At 39.4% G+C, this 24,179-nt stretch overlaps 1 protein-coding gene across 1 annotated transcript; it reads left to right on the plus strand.

The window, feature by feature from the left end:
- Window positions 1-13,821: 13,821 nt before the first annotated feature.
- Window positions 13,822-17,283, plus strand: AGBL3 (AGBL carboxypeptidase 3). The gene is given in 8 exon segments (XM_064656675.1): window positions 13,822-13,849; window positions 16,536-16,569; window positions 16,571-16,985; window positions 16,988-17,052; window positions 17,054-17,095; window positions 17,097-17,185; window positions 17,188-17,231; window positions 17,233-17,283. Coding segments are annotated over 8 exon segments (768 nt in total).
- Window positions 17,284-24,179: the final 6,896 nt, after the last annotated feature.

Consider the following 24,179-nt stretch of genomic DNA (forward strand, 5'->3'; position numbering starts at 1 on the left):
TCAGGTCAGGTTCCAAAACAAAACAACCTGCTGCAAACCAGAGAACTACCTGACTGAAAAAGCACTATGGTTTTATATCCTCTTAGCACAAAGCTTTTCCGTGTATACAAAATCTGCATTCACAGGAACATTTGAATTTCAAGCAGTGTTTAACCTGAATAATTTGCTACCCTGACCCAAGATGCTCTTGATAAACTCTTCAGGAAGGAATATTACCCTACCCTGGCCCAGGGCTAATACAGTGATTTAACATGGGAAATTTGGAGCCTGTGGGTGCTTACTGCTAGAAGAATATTATCTCTTGATCTACCTAAATTGGTCAATTAAAAACAAGATTCACAAGTTCATGCAGACAAAAATGATAGAGAGAAATTTAATTTGAACTAAATTGCAAACAAGAGGAAGTTGTTGCTAGTTATAATAGATTAATTACAGAGCAAAATTTAAATCACCTCTTTTGAAAGTCTGAGAAAAGTCATACTGTGAGGACCACCTGGAATTTCTCTCTGAGCCCCAAATAAAGGTCCAAAGTGGTCCCAATGGCACAAATCCTCTGGCTTGCTCTCAAGCTGGAATTGTGGCCAGGAGCTACACAACAGTGCAAAAACCATTTTCTGCCCTTCATGTGTCTTCACTTTGACTACTTAAAAATGGGAAGAGAAATCTGTCTCCATGGCCCCTTCAGTCTCTTGAACTTTGTCACAAGGCACTGAATGTGCACAGTGAGGGTAAATTAGCCCAAGGCTCATAAAAAAATCCAAAGCAAGGGGATTGCTACAGCTTTAAAAGTGACTGGGTTGAGAAGGTGACCTCTTTGGCAGCTCCAAGTGCGAAATAAACTGGAGTTCACGGTGGCTTATGCTTGCACATATCCTCTCTGCTTGCAGCAAGCTCAGAGCAGAAGCACAACTCATTGCTGCAGCTCAGCTGCTGAGCAGTACCCAGTAACCCAAAACAACTTCATTATTTTCTATCAGGGGTCCCTAACCCCTTTTGGGTTTACTAAAGAGATGGCCAAAAGACCATTTGATCAGACCCAGCAATGTCTTCACAGGAAAGCATTTCTAAGAGGAGATGAGTCTTACTTTCAAGCAGCAAAAGTAAAATCATATCTGGTGGCTGGAAACTAGTGTTTGACAAATTCAGATAAGAACCACATTGCTGATTTCTGACAGAGGAAATAGTGAAACTCAAAAACAACTTTCCACATGATCTGTGCCCTGTAGGTCTTCAAACCAAGACTATGTGACGGGGTGGAGGATAGATATGTAGACGGTAACATCTGTGGTGAAGTTTTCAAGTCAGAACTGTATAGGACGTCATCAGGATAATCCCAGCTAGGTTTGACAATCTAACACCATTGGTGCACAGTTGGGATCCCATGAGCAAGAGCTGTGTTTAAATATGATAACTTATATTCATAGCAAAGTATTTGAAAGAATTGGCATTAAAATGTTAAAGTAATGTCACTGCGCTTGACACAGGCATTGCAAAATTTCTAGCCTATTGCCATGGGACAGGCAAAATAGGGCTTTATTGCTACCTTCTGAGTCTCTGATTTAACTGAGAAATGTTCAGAAAAGCATAAGAATTAAAAGTCTCTACCAAATCAGACAAAAAGTCCCTCAGACACAATACTTCATCTCCAGCTGCGGCCAATAATGGATGCAAAGGACAAGATACAAGAAGGTGAACGTATATAATAGCACATTACTAACATATCTAGTATTTCCAGTGATTTATTCTCAAGGACATCCTGAGCCAGAGCTGATATATCACAATACTTGGTAAATTTTTCCTTCATGATGCAGTAGAGACACTTTCTGAACTTACAGAAACCTTTACTATTTATGGTACCCTTAATCAAGAAGTTCACACAACAAACCCATTCATATCTAATGAAGAAATGAATAGAAGCATTTTCCTCTCAGAACACATAAAAAATTCACCTCATTCTACTTGCTGTCATGTGCAAGTTTCCTCAATATTTCCCTTGGAAGAGACAGTGGTCATTCATTGTTTGGCCAGTTATAATCAACTACAAATTAGGTGTTCTAGTTTAGAACATTGTTACTTGAAAACTGCTAAAAACTCCATATTCTTTCTAACCTAGAGAGATCTGTATTTAAATACAGTTACAAAACACAGTGAGAGGGTAGTTTTTGTTTTAAGTCAGTGTTACTTAAGAGCAGCATTTCAAGAATTCAGATAGGACATAGTTAAGATTAGTAGAGGTTACTGGAAGTTGATAAAGTAAATTTCCTGTGGGTGGGTAAAATAATCTTTCCAATTACTGTGTTCTACCAGTAGTTTCAAGATTAAAAAAATACACTTCACAGCCATCTCCTACACACAAGGTCAGAGCCTCTGCTGTTGAAAATTAAACTGATCTCATAAGTCACCATACATTTATGGCAACTGGTTGCAAAACCAACTTTCTGGGCTCTTGGGAGAAGCACAGGTGCTCTTGTGGCTTCTCCGAAGTGTTGGTAGCTGATCCTCACAGTAAAAGCCAGATAAACTCATTGAAACAATGAGTCTGAGGGCTTTACTATGGAAAGAGATGTAAAGTTCTTAGCCTTCAAGAAGCAATTAGCAAGGAGGAACATTATAGAGAAGATAAGGTAGTTTGTTGGTTCAACATTTTAGCCAGGTATGTGAAAACAGGAGACACTGCCTCATGCTCATTAATATCTTAACTGAGGAGATATTACATTTCATGGGTTACTCAAAGCAAGGCTATGGTGGAGAACTATTGCCTCAGAAAGGCTGGCAGGACACACCTAGAACAGAAACTGGGTGATTAACTCTCAGATGGGGTAAACGTTTCCAAGGCAGGATCTCCTGACATAGCAGAAGCAGAGGGAGAACAGCAGATTCCCGTGGGAATCAAAACAGGGAGATGCTAATAATTTATTTGTAGCAAATAAGGTTTAATTAACAAGTAGGTATCCAGGACACCCCTATTCTCTCAGTGCAAAGTCCAGCTGGAGAAGCAAGGCCACCCCTTGTACTTGCTGTTGGTACCAGTGAGCACAGACTGTGACTGACCTGGCATCCCTTTTGTTCCAGTGCTAGAGGCAGCGAGGCTGCAGGCGTGTGAGTGGGCACCCTCTCCAGTTCTCACTCCCCATGCACTGTACTCAACTGTCTCCTTTAAGCTCCCTCTGGAGGATGGTGATGGTGATTGCCAAACACGTCCTGCTCTCTTGGGGCTCTCCACATGCTTGTACTGATCCTGCCTGCTGTTCATCCAAGGCTCACTGTGCCCAGCTTCCCCTCTGCACGCAGTGCTGGGCACTCAGCTCCTGGCCATGCCAAACTCAAGGAGAAATTCCTTAACATAGAGATATCCTTATTGAGGATGCAGCCTTGTATGGTTAGACAGTAATATCTGTGGTGTATTGTGAGAACTAGAGCTGTAAACACAGAAAATAAGAGTGACTTCAGTATGCTTTTCCTGTTTAAATTTTTATTGGACTTTTTAGATCCAGAAATACCAGAAAGCTCCTTTAATGCCAGTGGCATTCTCTGTGAAAACTAAGCCTTAAAACCTCTGCCCTACCAGCTCATGCTTCTCAGGCCTTGATGTAAAATCATTTTGAGTGAGGTTGTGCCAAGTGAAGACCCTCCCAAGCTTCCCATTACTGGCACTGAAACACAGGGAAGTTCCCCATCCATAGAAACATCTAGAGACTTTTCCAAAGCTGATGGAAGAGGAATCACAGGATTAGTAGTACCTGACATCTGGATGCAGAGCCTAAGAAGTCCTGCTGCCTCCCACGACCCACCCCATCATGCAGGAGGGGAGCAATGCTGTAGCGTCTGGTGCCAGAAGCAGCACAGAGAGGTCCGGGATGCTCATCCACAATGATGTGTGTATATCTCAAGATAAATTCCCCCTACATGAAAGCAGTGATCTCTACTCTAGGAAATGTCAGCTGTTGGTATGGACTTACTTGGAAAAATGCAGTCTTATAACATGAGTTTTATCTTTTGGCAACTGCTCCAAAAGTAAGAACTTTGTCTTACTGGAAGCAAAGCCAGGGGCTTTTGGGAAAATATATTGTACCTTTAGCACTATCAAGTATTATCCAAGCTCTCCACAACTGCAGGAAAAGAGTTGTTGGGTCGTGGTTTTGACAGTGAAAGTCATAGTCATGACTTTGAATGACACAAGCACAAATAGCTTGTTTTTATTTATTTTGCTTTCTCAAATCTATAAAAATAAACAACTTAAAGACTGTGAGACTTTGCCAAAAGTTAAAAATACAATTGAAGAAGAAAGTATCTGCCACAAACTGTTCCTAACCCAAATTTAATATAAAAAAAACAACTTAGCCACAGCAGAGTAAGTCTAGTCAGTGTTTTCTACTCTACAAACTCACCTCTCATCTCACCTCTCAAAAGAAAATTTTCAGATGCAAAAAGAAATTAAGAACATAACTCACTATCATACTCTAAATGTCACTTAGCCCTTTTGCTCCCTATCAGGTTCTTTTTGCTGTTTATACCCCACTATCTTGACCTAAAATACATACTTCCTGTCTCAAATAAGCTATGAAAGCATTTGTGAGGCATCACCCTGATTTTTCTGCTGAAGGACATGCTGTGTCCCAGAAATCTGCAAGGCACAAGGAAAGAGAATTAAAAAGTGATTTTCAGTCTGTGGTCTACAATCCCCAGAGATTCCTTGAGCTATTTCTAAAGGGCCCAGGAAAAAACAACCAAGGCAAGCAAGATGCTTGTCACTATGCTTTGATTTAATGGGCGGTCCATTAGAAAAATGTTTTTAAATGTTTAGGGAAAAGATAGAAGAAATCATCCAAGATCAGAGGCAGTCTAGAAAAGTCCATGAAGTCACCTATAGAGCAGGAACTTTTTGATACATACCTCTTTCCGGACAATAAGTGTTTCAACTAGCTGAAACATGAACCTATGGTGATTTTATATAGCTTTTCAGCAGCATTTTGCAGTCCATGCAGAATTCTTGCTGCTGCACCAATTTTCTTAGCAGCATCCATGCCAGCTAGCTTAAAGCTAGTGCAGTGGCTTCATCGCCTTTTTAGTGCTACTTTATTTGAACTGTTGTCATTTCAGTGAGTCAAGAGGCTTTGCTTTTATCTTAAAAGTAGGAACATTATTGAACTGTTTGTTTTCTGCGTTATAGATCTGCTTTGCTGATTTACCCAGCTAGCCCTAGATCTTCTTGACTCATTAAGTATCACCAAATCTACTCCACACTGTCCTAATCTATATACAGCTATCTTGCAATAGAGAGACTAAAATAACCTCTGCTGTGTTAGTGTTTGTCATGTTGTCTGTCGTATCACAGACCTCTTTGGTGCAGAAACAGGCAACAGAGCACAACTGCATTGTACAACAGAATCTGGTGCAAAGGTTGCTGAGTTAATGCCCACCAAATTAGTTCTGCATTGGGAAACAGCCTAACACCTCAGTACAGCAGCCTGGCCAGCTAATTTTCCCTGCAGAGCAAAGGAGTCACTAGCAAAATTGCTGTGCTGTCCTGCAGGTCCAGACTGCTGTCTCAGCACAGCACTGCTCAGGTACTCCAGCTCTAACTGGAGATAGCTCCAGTACATTTGAGCTAGGAAATACAGACATGCCATCAGCGTGCTAGTCCAGAAATCACTGAAGGGATGCTGAGTATTTTCCACAGACCACATCACCTCTACACAGCATGTTTCCATAAAGAAATGGAACAATAAATAAATAAATGAGCAAATAACAAAATATTTTCCATGCTCTGGTACAGCAGCAAAAAACCACCCAAGGTAAGAGTGGTACATTAGAAACATAGCAGGTACAAGAAGCCACAGAAAAATAATCTATTTGTCATTCCATTACTTGGTGTCATTTCCAGATTAAGTCAGGTAGGAAAGCAGACTGCAAACAACTGGGTTAGCTTCGGAGGCACGGGGGAGATGCCTTTAGGCTATCACTGGTGCTGTGGAAATGTAAATTCGAGTTCATGGTACTTAACAGGACTCAATCAGGATAGCTGATCTCTAAATGCTCTTGTTTATTGATGCAGTGCTGGAGGATCAGAGCTTGCTATCACTAAGCATATACTGTCTGCTCACCTTCCCTCTTGTAAAACAGATGTCTCAACTTTTCCCTCCCTAAAGCATCTTCCCCATCAGCTTTTCTTACTGCCTCTCTCCCTATTTTTGTGCTTTGGAATGTTGGTCACTGTTCCTCCCAGCACTGGTGTCACATTGTTCACAATCAAGACTGCATTTTACGGTTTTGGGGTGTAACCTCTGAGCTAAAGAAGCCTTCTGGCTGCACTGTTCCTTATAGAGGTCTTCCTAAGACACAAGACTCTTCAGAGACTCATAATCCCAGGGCATCCATGTCCTGGATGGCTGAGTATTAAATCAGAGGCAATCTTTAGTGCAAGTCACAAACTCACTGACACTGAGATGCATCAACCCTGCTACCATTGGTCTCCCACCAGGCCCTAATCACCCCTGATGGCAATGCTTTCATCAACTGACTATAGCCAATCTCCATGGAGTTTATAAATAGAAAAAATTAATTACGATTTAATTTAAAAAAAAAAACAGGAAAAATAATTGAGTTGTTCCTATTAGTAAACCCAAGTTTACAAAACAGCCACGCAGCCAGCAATGGCCAGTCAAGAGCAAGGAGGGTGGAGAAAGGATTGGACACATCAACCTTAGACCCACTGCCATGTCTCTACCTTGTTTGTGCAATGTCATTCAAAGATAATGTCTTTGATTTAGAAAGCTTTTGAGTCAGACCTCTGTAGGCTGCAAGTACCACTGTGGGCTTGCCCTGCATCCTTCCCCAGGGTTCACTGTTGGCAGTTATTAGAAACACAGCAATAGGTGTGTGAACCCTTGTCTTATGTTCTATTTCAAAAGCTGAGGAAGGAATTTCTCTTACTTCTGCTGCCCCTGTATTTAGAAAAACATTAGTGAAAAATGTCCAGTGAAAAATCAGTGAAACCAGTGAAAAAACAGCAGTGTGGGTAGAAAGCAGTGTGGGTAGAAAACAGTGTGGGCACAAGCACAGCACTGGGAACAGCAGCAAGGATTAGCTGAAGGGAAGGACAGAGCAGGGAGGGAAGATGTGCCAGAGGGGAAAAGGGAGAAAGATTATTATCTGGAGCTCATGCTCTGCCCCAGATGTGTCCGGCTCTGTGGGCGTGGTTATGACAGATTCATAGAACAGGAAAAATCTACAGGAGTCCTTTCAGTATGCCAGAGCCATAGTCCCTGCAGCACCCAGCCCTCTGACTGGGCTTGGGTTAGGCATCATCTACACATCAGCTTTCTATGCTTAGTTATACAGGCAGCAAGGTACAGGTCTCCCAGGTTGGGATTCATCTCTCCTGACTTTAGGTGTCTATAGCATGACTGCCAAGGGGGATCTAGACAGTAAAACTACTGCAGTTGAAGGATGTATTCATATAACCAAACACAGGCATCTGCTTCAGCATGAGTCATTAAATAGAATAGTATTTACTAGCATTCCCAAAATATCCAAAAACCTTTAACAGGGTTCAAAGCTTTGATGTGCTAAGCACTGCACAACCATATAATAAAAAGACACTCCCTATCCCTGGAGGAGTAAGACCCATGTGCTGTCACCACCCCTTTTCTCTGACTCCTTTTTTCCCCAGCCATTTCCAGGAGTGTCTCAGCATCATCCATGTCTCTCAAGGGCTTGTGCTGGAACGCAGTAACATGATTTTGGGAAGCATTTGTGTTAAAACAGGGTTGCCTCAGAACAGGGCATATACTGTTGTTTGCAAACTTTCTGACATTGTAAGGCCAAGTTTGTACCATAACATTTCAGATTTTCTTTTAGGTGATCTTAGGTTGTTTGAATATGTCTCAAGAACTTCAGCCAAGACTTTAAACAGAATGAGGTTACAAAGAAAAATATTAGAAATATTCCCCAAGTATTTGAGAAAACTTTTGTATATATACAAGAACAAGAACAGTTGGAGGAAAATGGGAAAGAAACATATTTACAGACCTCCTTTGTAACTCAGTAACAACAGGCTCAGAGCAATCTGTTAAAGAAAGTAGAAAAATATTTTAAATATTTTTTACTTTTTCTATACACCAAGCTTGAATTCAGGTGTGCGTCAAGTACCCAGCTATCTTCAAGAGTTCTATGTTCAGTCTTTAAAATAAAGTCAACTTGTCTTTTTAATTCACACAGAAGACTCAAAATACACAAGGGTTTCTTTGGAGTTGCAAACGAAATCTTCAAAGAAAGCCCAGGAGGCTTATTAAAGTTTGAGCTGGGAAACGGGAAAAATATAAAAAAGAAACCCAAGCGTGGTCACAAGAATCAGTATTGGCTGCTAGGGATTTGACGCTGTGAGATGGCCCGAGAGAATAAAATATCTGGAAAGAACAGAAAAGAACAAAGCAAAAATAACTGTATTTAAAGGAGCTTGTTTGACTAAGAGCTTCTCAAATACCTGTAAAAATTCATAGACATTTACAAAATCCCTTAAGTGAGCCAGCTGTATAACTATCCAGAGAGTATATTATTTTTTATTTAGCTAAAAGTACCTGGAATATATATGTTCTTGAACAGTTTGCTTTCTGTAAAATGGAGGATGCACCTTTGAGAATTGCGGAATCAAAGGAAAACATGGAAATGAAGCCAGAAATAGGAAAATGTATCAACAATTTTATCAGAGAAAAACAAACCAAACTGTTACTTTCAGTGCTGCATTTTATCACTCCATAAGCTGTATTATAGCCCAATGAAAGCAGCCGAGAAGGGAATCAGGTCAATTCGAGACATGATTTATTTTGAACCTCCTCTGTAATGTGTTTAACATAAGCACATTTCACTGTACCACTAAGAATAGTCCTATAGAAACTGAGAGAAATTTAAAGCATGTGTGCATGTTTGCACCAGGTGAAAGTGGTCTAGTACAAACCTTTTCTTCATTTCTGCAACATTAAGTGACATTTAGACTTCTTTGCCTCCAGGGACAGTCCTACTGACCAATGAATAGGTGTTTAAATCATTAGCACTGAGGAGAAAAACTTGTAGAAAAGATGGACTTCATGGAGGAAAAGGCAGTTCAGACTGTTGGTTGTGGCTCTCAGCAAGAAAACGACCACGAAAGTTGAGTCAATACTAGTACTGACACCGTTTCTCTTGCTTTAAAAGATTTAAACTGCATGCTGCAAAATGTTTGAGCGTTCACATCTGAGCACCATGCCCAAATGAAACTGCTGCTATTCACAGCACAGCTAGCATTTGTACATAGAAATGCAGGGCTCGTCTTCACTGCAGATTTAAATTAACTTTGTTGTAATTGAATGTTGCCTTTACATTAAGTCCTGTTGACACACAATAACCTCACTCAAGTATGATGTAGAACAGATACAGGATAGATTAGTGCTGCCAGTGCTCACACCCCTTCCCACAAATTCCAGGTGTCAAAAAAGCATGACATCCTGCCAGAATTCGCAGTAAAATGGTCTAGAGAACAATCTCCTATATCTTTTCTGCTAATTACAACCCAGACCAAAATTATCCCTATAGTTGTCTGCCCCAGTAATCCATCAGAAGCTCCCCTTTCTCTTCTCTATTATAGCAGGAGCAACTGAAGAAAATTTTTTTTTTTTCCCCAGAACTGTAGTTTCATGCACATTAATAGGGATTTGCACACTGCCAAATCACTCTGCAAGCACAAATTTAATCTTGATCATGTGTGGGCATATGACTGCACTTCTGTCAAATCAGACAGGGCACATGATGAAGTTTTCAGTGTCTTTTTCTGTTAACATGAACTTTATGTCAGCCCGGGAGGGTGGATGACATCTGATCTCTCATAAAGCCAGCCAGCATAAAGTTAACCCCTCACATTACTCTGAACAGATCCTAGAGGGCTGAAGGAGTATATAGGAAGTCAATACTCTGCATGGGGCTGTGCTGTTCTGAATGCCATTAGGAGATTACAAAAAGCAAATGGACTGAACAAGCCCTCGAAGGCCTCACAGCAGCACACAGTCCTGGATGTCAGCTTACGCTGGCAATTTTAAAATGGATTTGCACTTGGCATCCTTGTTCGAGTCATGTCCTGCCAGCCTATGGGGCCAACAAGAGAGATGCTGTGTTATCCTTCACTGCTTTACCTCACACGAGATTACCTCGAAGTGAAATAATTCAAAAAAATCGATCTAAAATAACTCTGCTTGTACACTGCAAATGTTCCACTATAATGCACAAGAGACACAGGGCATACATATTTGCTTCCCTGGATCGAGAAGCTCAGAGCCGTCTCCCGGCCCTCCCTTACAGACTGCTACCACCTCGTGGACATTCTTGTTCCACCTCTTGGCAGCAGTAACCGAAATTTTTAAAAGTCGGTTCTGTTTTCCTCTGTTCTCTTAGCTGTTCACTAGAAAAAAATGGTTCTTAGGGAAAGAAGTAGCAAACCCAAAGAACTTTAGGTGTACTGTGACACTGTAGAAAGAATTACATGAAAGAAAACGTGTCAAAAACTTCCTTCATAAAGTTTACACATGGATCTCAAAATAGCACCTATCACTCTATTTTGCAAAACCAAATAAAACTTTTAAGGAAAGATAGCAGAGATGTTTTAAAAACAAATTAATAATTTGTGAAGAAAGATTTCTCTAATATCAAAAAAAGCTTTAGTGCACTCATTCTGAATTCCTGCCATTCTTGATTCACTCAGAAACAAATTAAGACTGAGACAGTGAAACAATTTACAATATTAAGCTTAAAGAAAACATCTTAAATCAAGCTGCTACCAAGACAAACACTTTTTTCCTAAGAAAGAATATAGCAATACATAACTTCTCACCAGAAGTACCCAAAGATTCCTGGAGATCCCAGACTAAAGTTTAGGCTGTGAAGTTTCCCCTGTAAACTCCAGTAAGCGACAGTGATGCCCAGTGGACAGGACAGATTTATAACACATTGGCAGCTTTTTCACTCCAGTCTCTGGGCAAAGTCAATCCTGCCTCCTATCCCTGCCTCTCCTGTTAACCCCTCTAAAGGAAGGTTGACTCTTAGCAAAACATTGCACTAACACAACATGATTGAGATGATGATTTTTAATTACTACAATGATAGAAATAAAAATAGATAATTGAAATAAGAGCACATGATTGATTTTGTTTTGTGATTAAATTACAGAAATTATTGTTTATACAAGGGAAGCAAATCTGATCATTCAACTGGCATTTTGGGAAAGGAAAAAAGTAATTCTGGAAATAACAGGATATTAATCAGCTAATATTACTTTTCATCTTACAAACAGAATAGTTTTAAGGACAGTTTCAGGATATTTTTCCCCACTGTTTGCTCATATTACAAGGGTTTTCTTGTGGCACACTGTAGTAATATAGTTATAATAAATGCACAATTTTCTCTCATCATAAGTAGGGAAATAATATGGTTCAAGTTTCTTTTCTCAGAGACATAATTTATTTCAAATATTTTAATAGCATGGCACAGATGTTTCACACCTGTGTGCATCTCAGGACCACCTTCACTACAGAGAGAAACATATACATTGCTTTCCAAAGTTGAAGATGCAGAGTCTGACTCTAGAGGGGGTTGTATACATGGAATGTGATGATGTGAGGGATGAAGAAACTTTCCTATGTGTATTAAGAACCAGCGTTCTCTCATTTCATGTACAAACTGATATGACCATAACATATATAGCCGATATAGAAGTCATGGCATTCATCTTGTGGCAGCAAACAGCAAAACTCCCATGACTGTTTAGTCCTAGAGACTGTGGAGCTGGTAGGTGTTTTGTGATTATACAGATCAAGAGTACATAGTAACGTCACTACTGTAAGAGGTAGGTTTAAATTCTCCCTCTTCTGCTCAGTAAAAGATCACACTTACCAACCACAGTCCCTTCTGTGACCATATGTCCCCTTTGCTTTGGGCACGGTTCAGAAGGCTGGGCAGTCGTGCCTGCCCGTAATTCACAGAAATCCTGGGGATGGATATTCACACACAACCAACTTGGACTCCTCTGTTAGCCAAGGAGCTCACCACCAGTGCCTCTGTAACCAGTGGAGGAAAAGCAGGTCTTCCAAAGAGCAGACCCAAGCAGATCCAAAATTTCATGTTCTGGTTTGTTCTTCAGGAGTACCTTCAAGAACAAGAGGAAGCTGAAGGAGTCCAGTCAGTGTGTTTGGGTAACTGTGATCTCCAACACCACAGTTATTCCTGAACTCCTGTGTGAATTTCTGTTGGGCCTTCACTGTATAACCCACCAGACTTTCCTGCTTGTGCCTCCTCAAACATCTGAAGAGCACCCTGTCTCAACTGTACACAGGGATGAGTACTATCCAGGCATAGAACAACGATGGAGTACATTACTATGGAGATTTGAACTAATTCTTCTGCAGGACATAAAATAAACCTAAACAGAAGCAACTCTTCTCTCTGAAAATAAACAAAAGCAAGCTGTCCTCCTGTGGACTTTCAATTTCATTTTAGTATTTTAATTTAGTTTTTTTAGGATGAAGACCCCCCCAACTCACTTGTGAGAGATGACAGTGAGCAGTGTACTGTTCTTACACATTAAGATAATTTCAAATATTCCCCTACATTTATCCTAGTATTGCACAGTCCAGATTTTTGACTCAGGCATTGAGATTGTAGGCCTTAACCATAACATACTAGTCATAAAAGCAGTAATAAGTAAAGGTGCCAACACTTTCTATAGGAACCCAAGTAAGCTATTTCCTGCTGCAGTTGAATACCTGCTTTGTGGTTTAATTGATTAACAGTTCATTCAACACTATTTTTAAGTTCAGTGTGGTACATATGATGGCACATTACATTTCCTTTACAGTGGGATGTAATTTTATTCTGACATGCTAAGTTATGGTATTTTAATGTAGATAATCTCTGCAGCCTGTCTCTGCTTGAAAGAGAGAGACTGATGTGAGGGTTCTTTGACTTTCTCAAAGATTCTGTCTGTGCTCTGTTTTTTTAAAGGGCAAAAGAGATTCTGTTATCTTCTAACTCAGAGACAGTGGTGCCCCATCCTTGGGAGCCTCAGAATCTGAATGATCTATGACCTTCCAGTCAGTTTTCCCTAGTGTACTGGCCACACCAATGTGAAGTCATCAGAACAGAATTAAGCACATTGGTAAGTTATTGTGTTATGCTTAAAATCTTGTATATGGGCAAAAAGGAAGAATGCCTTATATTTAATAAAGTCAAGAATTTATTGTTAGTGTAAGTGAAATCTTAAAAGGAAAATCATTATTATTCCAGATCTAATTGCTGCAGGAAAAGGAAAAATAATAATAATGCGACTAAAATTGTTATAAGTAAGCTTCATTCACACCCTTCTTCTACCTTCCCTTCCACTGCTACTCTGGATCCTAAGGTTAGCAGTTTCACTGTAGACAATTTGTTCTGGTGAAGGTAAGAGTTGTTTGTTGTGCATTAACAGCCTCTGAAGTCCTTTGCTGGGAGAAATATAATAGTTATACTGATATCTTCCTCCTCACTCTAGGATCCAAATAACTCTGGGGTCATTTCCATATGTTTGCTGCACCCTTCTCTTTCTTCATGAATGTGCAAGTCCATGTTACATTTGAATTTACCATATCCAGTGTTCTTTACATATGTTAGATATTTCCCTGTTCTCTTTGTCACCTCCTGGAAAGAGGTTTGTCCAGCTGTAGGCCTGCATTTCTACATAGAACAATTCCTTGTCACTGCTGTCTGTATAAGCCTATATTTGTATCACTCAAAGGTAAACAAAATAAAACAAATTAGCCATACATGTCAATTAGAGAGATTGCTGTCACAGGTAAATTAGGTGAAACAAAGCTGCAGGCAGATAAAGTTCAGACAGGGCAAATCTGACATGCCTTAGTGTTGAGGTCTTACAGATTCAGTACAAATCTCATGTTCTAGCAATGTCAGTACTGTATTGCAGGGCTATACATTTAAATATGAATGTCAGCTAATAAGTGCTTTCATGCAGTCTGTACAGTAGTCATACTGCAAACTTATTTTGAGATAGTAAAGACTTGAGCAGTTTTTGTGCTTTACATATACAACAAATTGCAATTTGGAAATCATAAAAAAAAATTGAAAATGCATAGAGGTGGGACTGAGATATCTATGCTCTTATTCTGTTACCTTTGAAAATAAATCCTAGCATCTTGAATGGAATAGGGTAGGACTGCTGTGAGTACTACAGTAAGGAAAGGCCTACTGTCAGAATGAGTGGGTCGTCAGATTATCTTTGACATGCCAGGCAGATGTCATGTCAGCTACAGGGAGACACTGCATTACAAATATGCAGTATCTGTGTGGTCAGCAATCAGTGACTTCACGCTGTAGTTGGAGCACCTGTTTTCCTAATGGTACCAATGGTGTCTAATGTTCATCATTGTCATCTGATGGTAAACAAGCTGTACAGGGAGCAGAGGTAAGTTTGCACAGCAAAAGTTTGTACATGCACAAAATAATATATATTTTTATTTAGAGTTTAGTGAAGATTTCTTCACAGATCCAAAAAATGAGGCTCAAAAGGAGGCTTCCCTATTCATCTATGTGGAACTGGTGTAAATAGGATGAACCACTTTTAAGTGTGTCCTTTATATTATAAAGATTACAGTATAATCTTACTGCTTGTACTCCTCCTGTGTGACTCTTTTTTTTCAGATTGGATACTCACTACTCCAGTAGTGTTGTTGTACACTACAACATGTTTGGAGATAATACAGATATAGCAAACTCTTGACAAAGAAGTTTTTATCTAGGAGAAGATGGGAACAGGCTGATAAATCTTGCTGTGAGCTGTAGGTAGATGAAGGACTTGCTTTGCTTTCCTTTATGAATCTAATTCAAAGCCTAATGAAATCAATATACTTTCCTATGTTATTTTAAAGCACTTCAGAATAAATTATTTTCCTATAGATAGGGATGAAAATTAGTTACATAGTTATGCATCTGTCCCATCATCCATAAGTTCTGCCTGTACTGTTACTTATCCCAGAAGTCCAGCTCAGCTCAAGCCATTGTTCTCAATGAATAACAATATGAACCAGCTTAAAATGAGTTTGTTGTGAAAATATGAGAGGAGAATTATAACAGCCAGAAGAGAAAGTGAAAAAGATGAGAGCTGTATGACTGCAACATCAACACTGAAATCTGTGTTGGGAGAATATTTTGTTATCCTATTTGCTATAGTGTTTTTGCCAAAATTTATAAACAAAACCTGGCCAGATTGGATCAGTGCTTAATTACAGGCTTCTACATCTGGCAAGAATTAATTGGACAGAGTTGAAGGAACTTAGTTGCTTTATTCCACTGTCACTGGTTGAGTATGAGAGTTATTTATTCTTTCCTGTGTTTGCTAAGTTTATACAGTTGCCTTGGATGAACTTGGAACTTCTGTCAGTTGTTGATTTTGGTCCTGAAATACTTCTACATTGATAAGAAAGCATAATAACAGTTTTGCAATCCTAGCATAACTAGTTTTGGCCACTAAATTTTCAGAAACACAAAACTGAAAGGGAGCTGGCACCCTTTTTGAGGCCAACACAGTTAGTAAAAGCTTGTAATACACTGAAAAGCACTGGTACTCATTGACATCATGTTTATCTAGAAATTAGCTACTTCTGCAGTATGGGCATATTACCTGTCATAAGTAGGTTGCTACATTTGGTAACCAAGAAAACTGGTAATTGCTGTCTGTCTAGAAAGGAACCTCTGTCCTTTGCAACTGGACATGCTAATTTATTGGAAGGGATAAGATGTGGAGGAACACTCAGAATCCCAGCTCCCTGCCTTTTTGTAAACAAGGACAGGGATTTCTGTTATAGTCTTTTAGTTGCTGTTCTTTAAAAAGTGCAGCTTTCCGTGTTCTTTATTAGTGACTTGAATTTCATGCACAGGCAACTGGAAGTGATTCTTATTCAGCCTGTCCAACTCTCCAACAAAGTGTGTTGTGGTATTGTGGTTTTCAGGCTTTAATGAAACTTTCCAAGTGAGGAGCTGAAAACTGCTGCCTTAAGTATGGCCAGTTGTCCCTCCTCTCCTGAGGAATGACGTTGTGCAGGCAGTTACAGGCAGTTAGCAATTCTTGGGATAGAAAATACCAAGCTGCAGTAGAATATGGGTGCTTGTTTAGCACTGAAGGTGTTCTATAGGTGATAATCACACACACAAACTCAGCACCTTTTCTTAAGCACCTTTTTTTAAAGTGTAGAGCAGAGAATGTTTTTAGAAATTCAAGTTGTTATTAAAAGTCCTAATCAAGATATCAGTTGCATTATTGATATGCTCAGTGGGAGAAGGCATCTTTTTCTGGCAGCTACACAGACTTTGATTTATAGCAGTGTAAATCAGATTTGCACCTGATTCACTGTGGTGTGCTTTTTCATGGCAGCACACACTATTTAACACTATATCATACTGCAGTGCTAACCATCAAGACACTGTTTGTCTGCTCTCTGCCTACCAACATTGAATTTTCATACTAGCTGACCCACACACTGACCTCTGCACAAGCAGACACACAGTAGTACTACTTACAGGTAAGCAATGCACAGACAGGGATGCTATATCGCTTCACTATTGTCAGCTTTACCAAGTATAACAGCCTATCTAAATATGGCTTGTGGCCATTGTTGTACTCAGAAGTTAATGCAAAGACACAGCATAAGAAATGGCTGGTGAAGGACTGGAAATTAATCAAGCATTAGAAAAACAATGTGAGGCAAAGTGGACATCATTATTTCTCACTTTGGATGTTCCAGTTTCCTCATGACCAAAACACCTGCTACTTTGCCCACTATTATCCTTACCCCTACTCCAATCTGTAGGAGTATCTGGGGGCCATCTCTAAAGATCCAGTGAAGTCCAAATTCTTCAAGATTCACATCTTATGCCATTCACTGGCAGGAAACACCATCATCATCATCACCACCACCACCATCCCCCTCCAAAAGTGACAAGGAAGGCTGTGATACTGACGGTAAGGGTGCATCCAGGAGAAACAGAGTTCCTGGATAATGAAGGGGTTCATGGATTTCATTCTTGGTAAGCAAAGCTCAACTCCTGTGGGACAATTTTATCTTGAAAGTGGTACGAATGTTGAATCCATATGGTGTGATTGTGGGAAATCACCACTGCTTTTAACAGGCCATGACTTGAATTGCAAATATAGATCTATTGTAGGAGGAATGTTACCCTTCCATCTGGTGTACCCAAAACATGATAAAAAGATAACCTCATTTTCTTTCCCTTTGAAACAGTTGATTTTCCTTTCCACTGTATTTTTTAGTTTGATGTCTCTATGTCCCTTATTGTTTTTATATTGTTTACATCTTTGCACTGCATCCAAGCGTTTCTGACTGCTTTGTTTAGATTTAGTTGCATTTCAGAGTGGGTTATTTGCAGGTTTTCCTTTAATATACTTTCTCCTTTCTGGTAATAAATTATATCTTCAAAGCAAAAAGAGTTTTCATCAAAATGTTTTCAGCATATTTCTCCCCATATCCTCTGCAAAAAATCTAGTTATCAAATTCCTTATTTCTTTCATTTGCTTCTTTTCTGGCATACAACTACTTTCCAGAATGAGATTAGGTTCAGAATAGATCCCAGATGTCCATTTGACAGCAAAGATTGCCAAATTTACTTGTTTTGATATAAATGGTTTTGACTTCCTATGCAGACTTCCAATCACAAAGACATTGATATTATGGATATAAAACTAAACCTTCAGGTATTAAATTAAACCTTCAGCAAGTAAACTAAATCTCTCTAGTTTAACTTCTACAACAAATTAATACAAACAAAACTCTTGTGCAGAAAGTCAGTATCAGAAATAGTACATTTAATGTTTTTCGTCTAGGTACAGCTTGTTTTAAATAAGATTTGTGTTCCTTCACGTGACTGGTTTGGCCTATAGATCCCTAGCTTACAGGGATTGATGCTTCAGGCTGCAGACAAAACACACATTTGAAAAGACATATGAAAGAACACACACGTGAAAGACTTGGAGTCCATAGGACACCATTTCCATAATGCTCTCTTAAACTACTGCATAACAACAAGCAGGTAAAGATCCTCCTAGGCCTTTTCTCCTGCCTCAGTTAGTCCAGCTACGAATAACAGAGTAGTCTATAGGTCTATAGCAATAATAAATTTGATAATTACTTTCTTTAACCAATTAACTAAATTTGCAGTGTTTCTTATTATTAGCTGTGCCTGCAGGAACACAAGAAGGTAGTGAAACAGCAAGCCAGGGTGAACTCCAAGGTCCTAAATTCTGATGTGTTAGACTGGAATACCAAGTAACTTAGAATTATTTAGATATGCCACAATTTATTTTATGTTCTCCTTATCTCATAAAGAGTGTCAAAGGAAAAGTTATAAATGTAGCTAAAATTAGACTTTTACTACTCACACTTCTTAATTTAACTCTTCTTAATTTAACACTACTTAAAAGATTCCACACAAATCTTATAGCCAAATATAGGAATATACAACAGGGAATGTGGTAGGAGGAGAAAAGGGGGGATAGAAAGTGGTTGTAAAATGTCTCATCACATCATGTGAAATGTCTGTTGGTATGAGGGATATGATAGTCCATTACTTAATATCTATCCTAGAGTAATTAAGCTTTAACAAAGGCTCTTGTGTGGATTATGTATGATTCTTTTAATGTGGTTCTATGAAGGCATCCCTGCCTTTCTTTGTTCTTGAATGCTTCTTTTACGTATATTACCATTTTAAAGACTAAACTAAATGGATGAGAAACAATCCCTAACTTTCTGTGAGAAACAATACCCTAACTTTCTATGGTGGTCTTCTGTGTTTGTCTGGACTGCTCTTACCTTAAGCAGTGTTACACCCTTCCAATTCTTTTCCTGAGTTTGAAATCCCCTCAAATCAGTTATCCAACAGGATTCTGTATCTCCCATGTTATCTGGCACCTATAGGTGTATATTCCTTCCACTTATATCCCTCTGATGTTCAGTCCCTGCCGTGACCTGGTTTAACAGAATAAACCAAACCCATCAAAAAGAATGAGATGGTTTTCTGCTGGGTTAATGAGTTAAATCAGATCACACAAGATTTTTTTTTTTTTGAGCATCAGAGCCAGTTTAAGGAATGGAGTAAAACACTAGCTATGAGTCATAATCAGTGCAAGAAGCTTCTTACTTCTCTTCCTCTCATGATTATGGGCACTTTCCCATGTGGATCTACTTCAGTGACTAATTAAGTTTATTAGATAAAAAGACTTACCAAACTTTCTGTTATTGTTCTTGATGAAAGTTCTTAGAGACATTTGAAAAAAGTGAATAGTGAGGAATATCACACCTACAGTAGAATTTTTGACAGAAATGCATGCTGGAGCTGTACGTAGCCCTCAACAGCATTTTGCTGCTGTTCAGCCTAGAAAACTATATGGCCTTAAGGATGTAAAACAGAAGCATTGTTATGGTGACCTAGAGAAAACTGTCATTTGGAAAGAAGACACATTGATATTTTTATGGGTAATATTCTTTTTATGTATATAAACATTATAATGCTGACTGCTTTATTAATGCTTTTATTGGTTCAACAGCTATACCAGTGTTTCTCAAGCTTTTTGCATTTTCTGCCAATCCTTCTTTTTAGAAGCCCCAACACTGGAAAAACAGAGCAGTGGCAATTAATGCTACTGAGAAAGCATGGATGTCCAGGTTCCCAGACTAAAAATAAACAAGCCATATTGAGTAGGAAGTGAGGTCCCTTGTCAATATGATATGTTTGTATCCAGGTTCATAAGTATTTGCTGAACAGAACAGCATAAAGAATTCAATCTTGAGCAGCTTGCTTATATGTACTCCTTCTGGCATTGTGATTATCATGTTTATTTGCAAATGTTGGGGGGTTTTTTTTGATTTGTAACTATGATATGCCCTCATGAATTAAAATGGCTACATTTCTGAAAAAAACCCAAAAAAACCCCAAAATATCAGGAGAACATTTTCACATTTCCTTAGCATCGCTAAGGAGAGAAGTAATAAAATAAAAAATACTTGTATTTTTCATCTCAGGATGAAGTTTACTAAAGGGTCATTGTCAGAATATAAGATGTAATATTTTTTAAAAACTTCTCCATTAGGGAGAAGTTTACATAACTATTTAGACAATGTGAGTCTTGTTGGAGTTGACAAACACTTAAAAATCATAGGTAAAAATAATGTAGTCTAATGTTATGTTCCTACATTCATTAAAAATAATTTAATTTAGATATCTTTTATAATGCTGAGAAACTAGCAGCTTGCAAAATGAACACAAGTTGCTGAGTCTTCTGAGCTTTTGAAAATCATGCTAAATACTGAATGCCGAGGTTGCCCTCTGCGTGTGGGGGAAAAAAAAAGACCAGCCCCTTACATGTTAACTCTTTTTCCCACTAGTTATTGAACTCTTACCAAGCTTCCCCTGTCCTGGTGAACACTACTTGAACAACCCATAAAGGAGCTGACTGATAACACCTTTTGGTCAATCAGTCTTTTGGAACTTGATAATAATAATAATTCATTCCTGTTTTTATTCTGCTTCACAGACTCAAGGCATCGATACTCAACAGGTATCTGACCCAGTGAAAAAAGGTAAGAATTATACGTTTGGTTAATTTTTTAAATCCAAATAAGACATTTTTTTCTATAATCTCAAACCTCAGTAAAGAGTATGTTTCACAAAGATAAGTACAGAGTTCTTTGGCTGGGGTTTCACTCAGTCTCAGCATTTGGAAGAGCTCATTTTTCTATAATTTAAACTGTCTCCATCACATTATTACACTATTATGTATCGACTGACAACAGTCTCACTAGTGAAAAAATAAACCCAAGGCAAATTCCAGAGAGGGAAAAAAAATATTTGCTCCTACTGGCAGTAGGGTACAAGCATTTGTAATAATTTGCAGAGCAGCACTAAAGCCAGCTGCAGCTAACCTTGTCCATGGCTGGCTGGTGGCACATCTGCCAGGTCAGCTCAGGCTGAGGGAGAGTCCAGGGGCCTGGGCTGCAGCAGTCATTTTGGCACTTGAGGAGATGTGGTCTTTACCTGCCATCAGTGCTGGGGCTGTGCCTGTCACACCAGCCAAGGCGCTGGAGAGAACCAGGTCTGAAGAAAAAAGACACATGAGCCACCCACAGTACAGAGGGAGAGATGAAATTAAAAGGGAGTCCCTCTTCGCCAGCCTCTAAGTCTGGGCACAAATCATTACAGCTGTAATTGGCTTCTGTGCAACAGGAGGTGCAGTTAAGTAGAGTTTAAGCACAGTTTAAGTTTGGTACAGTTGAGTACGTTGCAGTGTTATGACGGGTAAGAGCTTGCCTGCCAAAAAGGAGATTAATAAAGAATGTTTTTTAAATGTTTTTGCAGTCTTGGCACTTTCTTCCCCAGCTGCAGCTGTTTGTTCCTAGTTATTGTGAATCATACCCAAGGGGAAAAACATAACAGATCACATTCTTCTAGGCTTTCCTGGAACTGACATTGCTTAGAGGAAGTTTAACAAAAAAATAAACAAATGTCCTGGCTCTTAATATTTTTTTCCTGTGTTTTAGATCCAGACTGGAGTATTATTCAACATAATAATATGTGGGATAAGGTGAGAAAATAAAGGTCAAGACAGGCCAGGTGGCACAGACACTCCAAAACAGACAGTTACTAGTTTAGAATGGTTGGATATCTTAAAATCACAATATTGTCTCAGTGCCAGTGCATAGCTCACTGCTAGCACATTTCCTTCTAGGTTCTGGTGCTCTGGCAATGAACAATGAAGGCTGTACACTCCTATGGGTGCAAGGTCCTCGCTTATTGTCGATGTTTACTTTCCTAAGTACCCACCTACTGATAGCACCAAATGCTCTGCATCTTGCTGAGCATGCACTTGGCTGTTGTTGGTTCACAGAGCAAAGCAGATTTAGCAAGCCAGTTAGACTGCAGCGGAGCCTGCCCCAAAGACCTTATGAAATAATACGTAATAATTTATTTGCACTACGTGATTTCAAGGACTTCTGCTTTGCACCTTACAGCTTAGACTTTGCTACACAAACTTGAAAATTATAGGTTTTCACCTGATAAAAAAGAAAAGAAATATTTTTGGTGACTGTTTTTACTTCTGTAATGGTAAAGTAACCCTCTGCTGCATCTGTGATAGTACTTCCGACTGACTCAGAGGGGGTAGTGGTATAGTAAGCATATGATATTGGCACTTATGGCATTGTGGTTCTTTGTAGCTTGAAATACAGAAAATTACTTTTTTTTCTCATATGATTCTTAAGAAATGCTTCAGACTACAGTAGCAGGAAGTTTACCTCTAAGGATTTTCTATTCCGTGTGGTCATATTTATGTATATCTTGTCATGAATTTCTGTGGAAATATAGCATTTTCTGGACTGACCTCTGCATCTTTTAGCTCTGAGAGTCCCACCCCCAATGCTAAAGGCATTTATGAAAAGTTATCTGTGCAACAGGAGGCAGGAAATTTGTGTGCCATGATATGATCCTGTCCAAAAGAGAAAATTTTCATTCATGCAACTTTAATCTGTTCTCCAGAAGATGAGGAAAAAATGGTTAAAATGTCTTCAAGACCGCAGAGACGACTTTCAATATCTAAATGGTTTCTCAGTTATTGTTCTATTCAAAATACAAAAAAGACTAGGGTTTGGTTCTGTGTGGAGGGTTTCTTGGTCTAGTTACATCATGGTACTGAAAGACATAAGACATGGTAGCAGTACATTAGCAGTGCTGGAAAACTCCCATGTGTTCAGCAGAAGCTGATATGCTGTGTCAGATACCAGAACTGTTTTCATGGAGCTTCCCATGGAGCTGAAACACTAGAGGTCCTGAAGCTTGTTGACCTCTTTGTGAACAGCCCACGGAACAGAGTGTAGAAAATCTCAACCTGATGGCAAAGAATATCTCTGACCCTGCACTATCCTTCTGCAATTAATAGGGGAAAGGCTCTAGCCATAGGTTCATTGCTTTTCATATGTATCAGCATGCCATAAAGGGATGTATGGTCTGACTCTGTGAAATGTTGGAATTAACCTTTTTAGAGGGAGGTTAATAGAATGTCATATCACCAGAGCAATAAAACCAAGTCCTATGCCTATGACTAAAGTTTCCACATTTTAGCACTAGAATTTGTATCTTGCTGTGGTTCCCCTTTAGTAAAGAAACCAAAGCCATATACTTTTTTTAGTGTATAGTAACACTGTAATAGTTGATATGGATTTGTTCTTTCCTCTTTTTTGGCTCAAGTCATGATTGTAGCACAAAGAGCAATTCAAAAAAGGAAGAAAGAAAAATGAAGGAGAGGTTCCCCTCAAGAAACACAAGACCCAAGAAAACCAGAACAGCAAGCAAAGATGTAAATTTTGGAAAGAGAAAATCTTGCCAGCCACAAGGCTGGCAGCCAGGAGGGCCAACCATGTCCTGGGGGCCATCAGGCAAAGCATTGCCAGCTGAGGGAGGGGACTGTCCTGCTCTGCTCTGCACTGGTGCAGCCTCACCTGGAGTCCTGTGTGCAGTTTTGGGTACCACAATGCAAGAAAGACATTAAACTATTAGAAAGCCTCCAAAGGAGGGCAACAAAGGTAGTGAAGGTATGAGGAGTAGCTGAGGTCACTTGGTCTATTCAGCCTGGAGAAGAGGAGACTGAAGGGAGACCTCATTGTGGTCTTCAACATTCTTATGAGGGAAAGCACAGGGGCAAGTACTGATCTCTTCACTCTCATGACCAGTGACAGGACTCGGCATGAGTCGAGGAAACTGCCTGAAGCTGAGTCAGGGGAGGTTTAGGTTTGATATCAGGAAATATCATTCTTCACCCAACCAGAGTGTGGTTGGACACTGAACAGGCTCCCCATGGAAATGGTCACAGCACCAAGCTTGTCTGAGTTCAAGAAGCATTTGGATAATGGTTTCAGGCACATGGTATGATTCTTGAGGTGTCCTGCACAGAGCCAGGAGCTGGACTTGATGATCCTGGTAGGTCCCTTTCAACTCAGCGTATTCCATGATTCTATGATAGTATTTACTGCTCTGAGCAGTGCAGAGAAGGCCAGAGACAAGGAGATCTGTGAAAAGGCTAAGGCCAGGATGTATGGCCATCTGGCACG

The sequence above is a fragment of the Pseudopipra pipra genome, chromosome 5, assembly GCF_036250125.1.
Source record: "Pseudopipra pipra isolate bDixPip1 chromosome 5, bDixPip1.hap1, whole genome shotgun sequence".
In the NCBI taxonomy this organism is placed as follows: domain Eukaryota; kingdom Metazoa; phylum Chordata; class Aves; order Passeriformes; family Pipridae; genus Pseudopipra; species Pseudopipra pipra.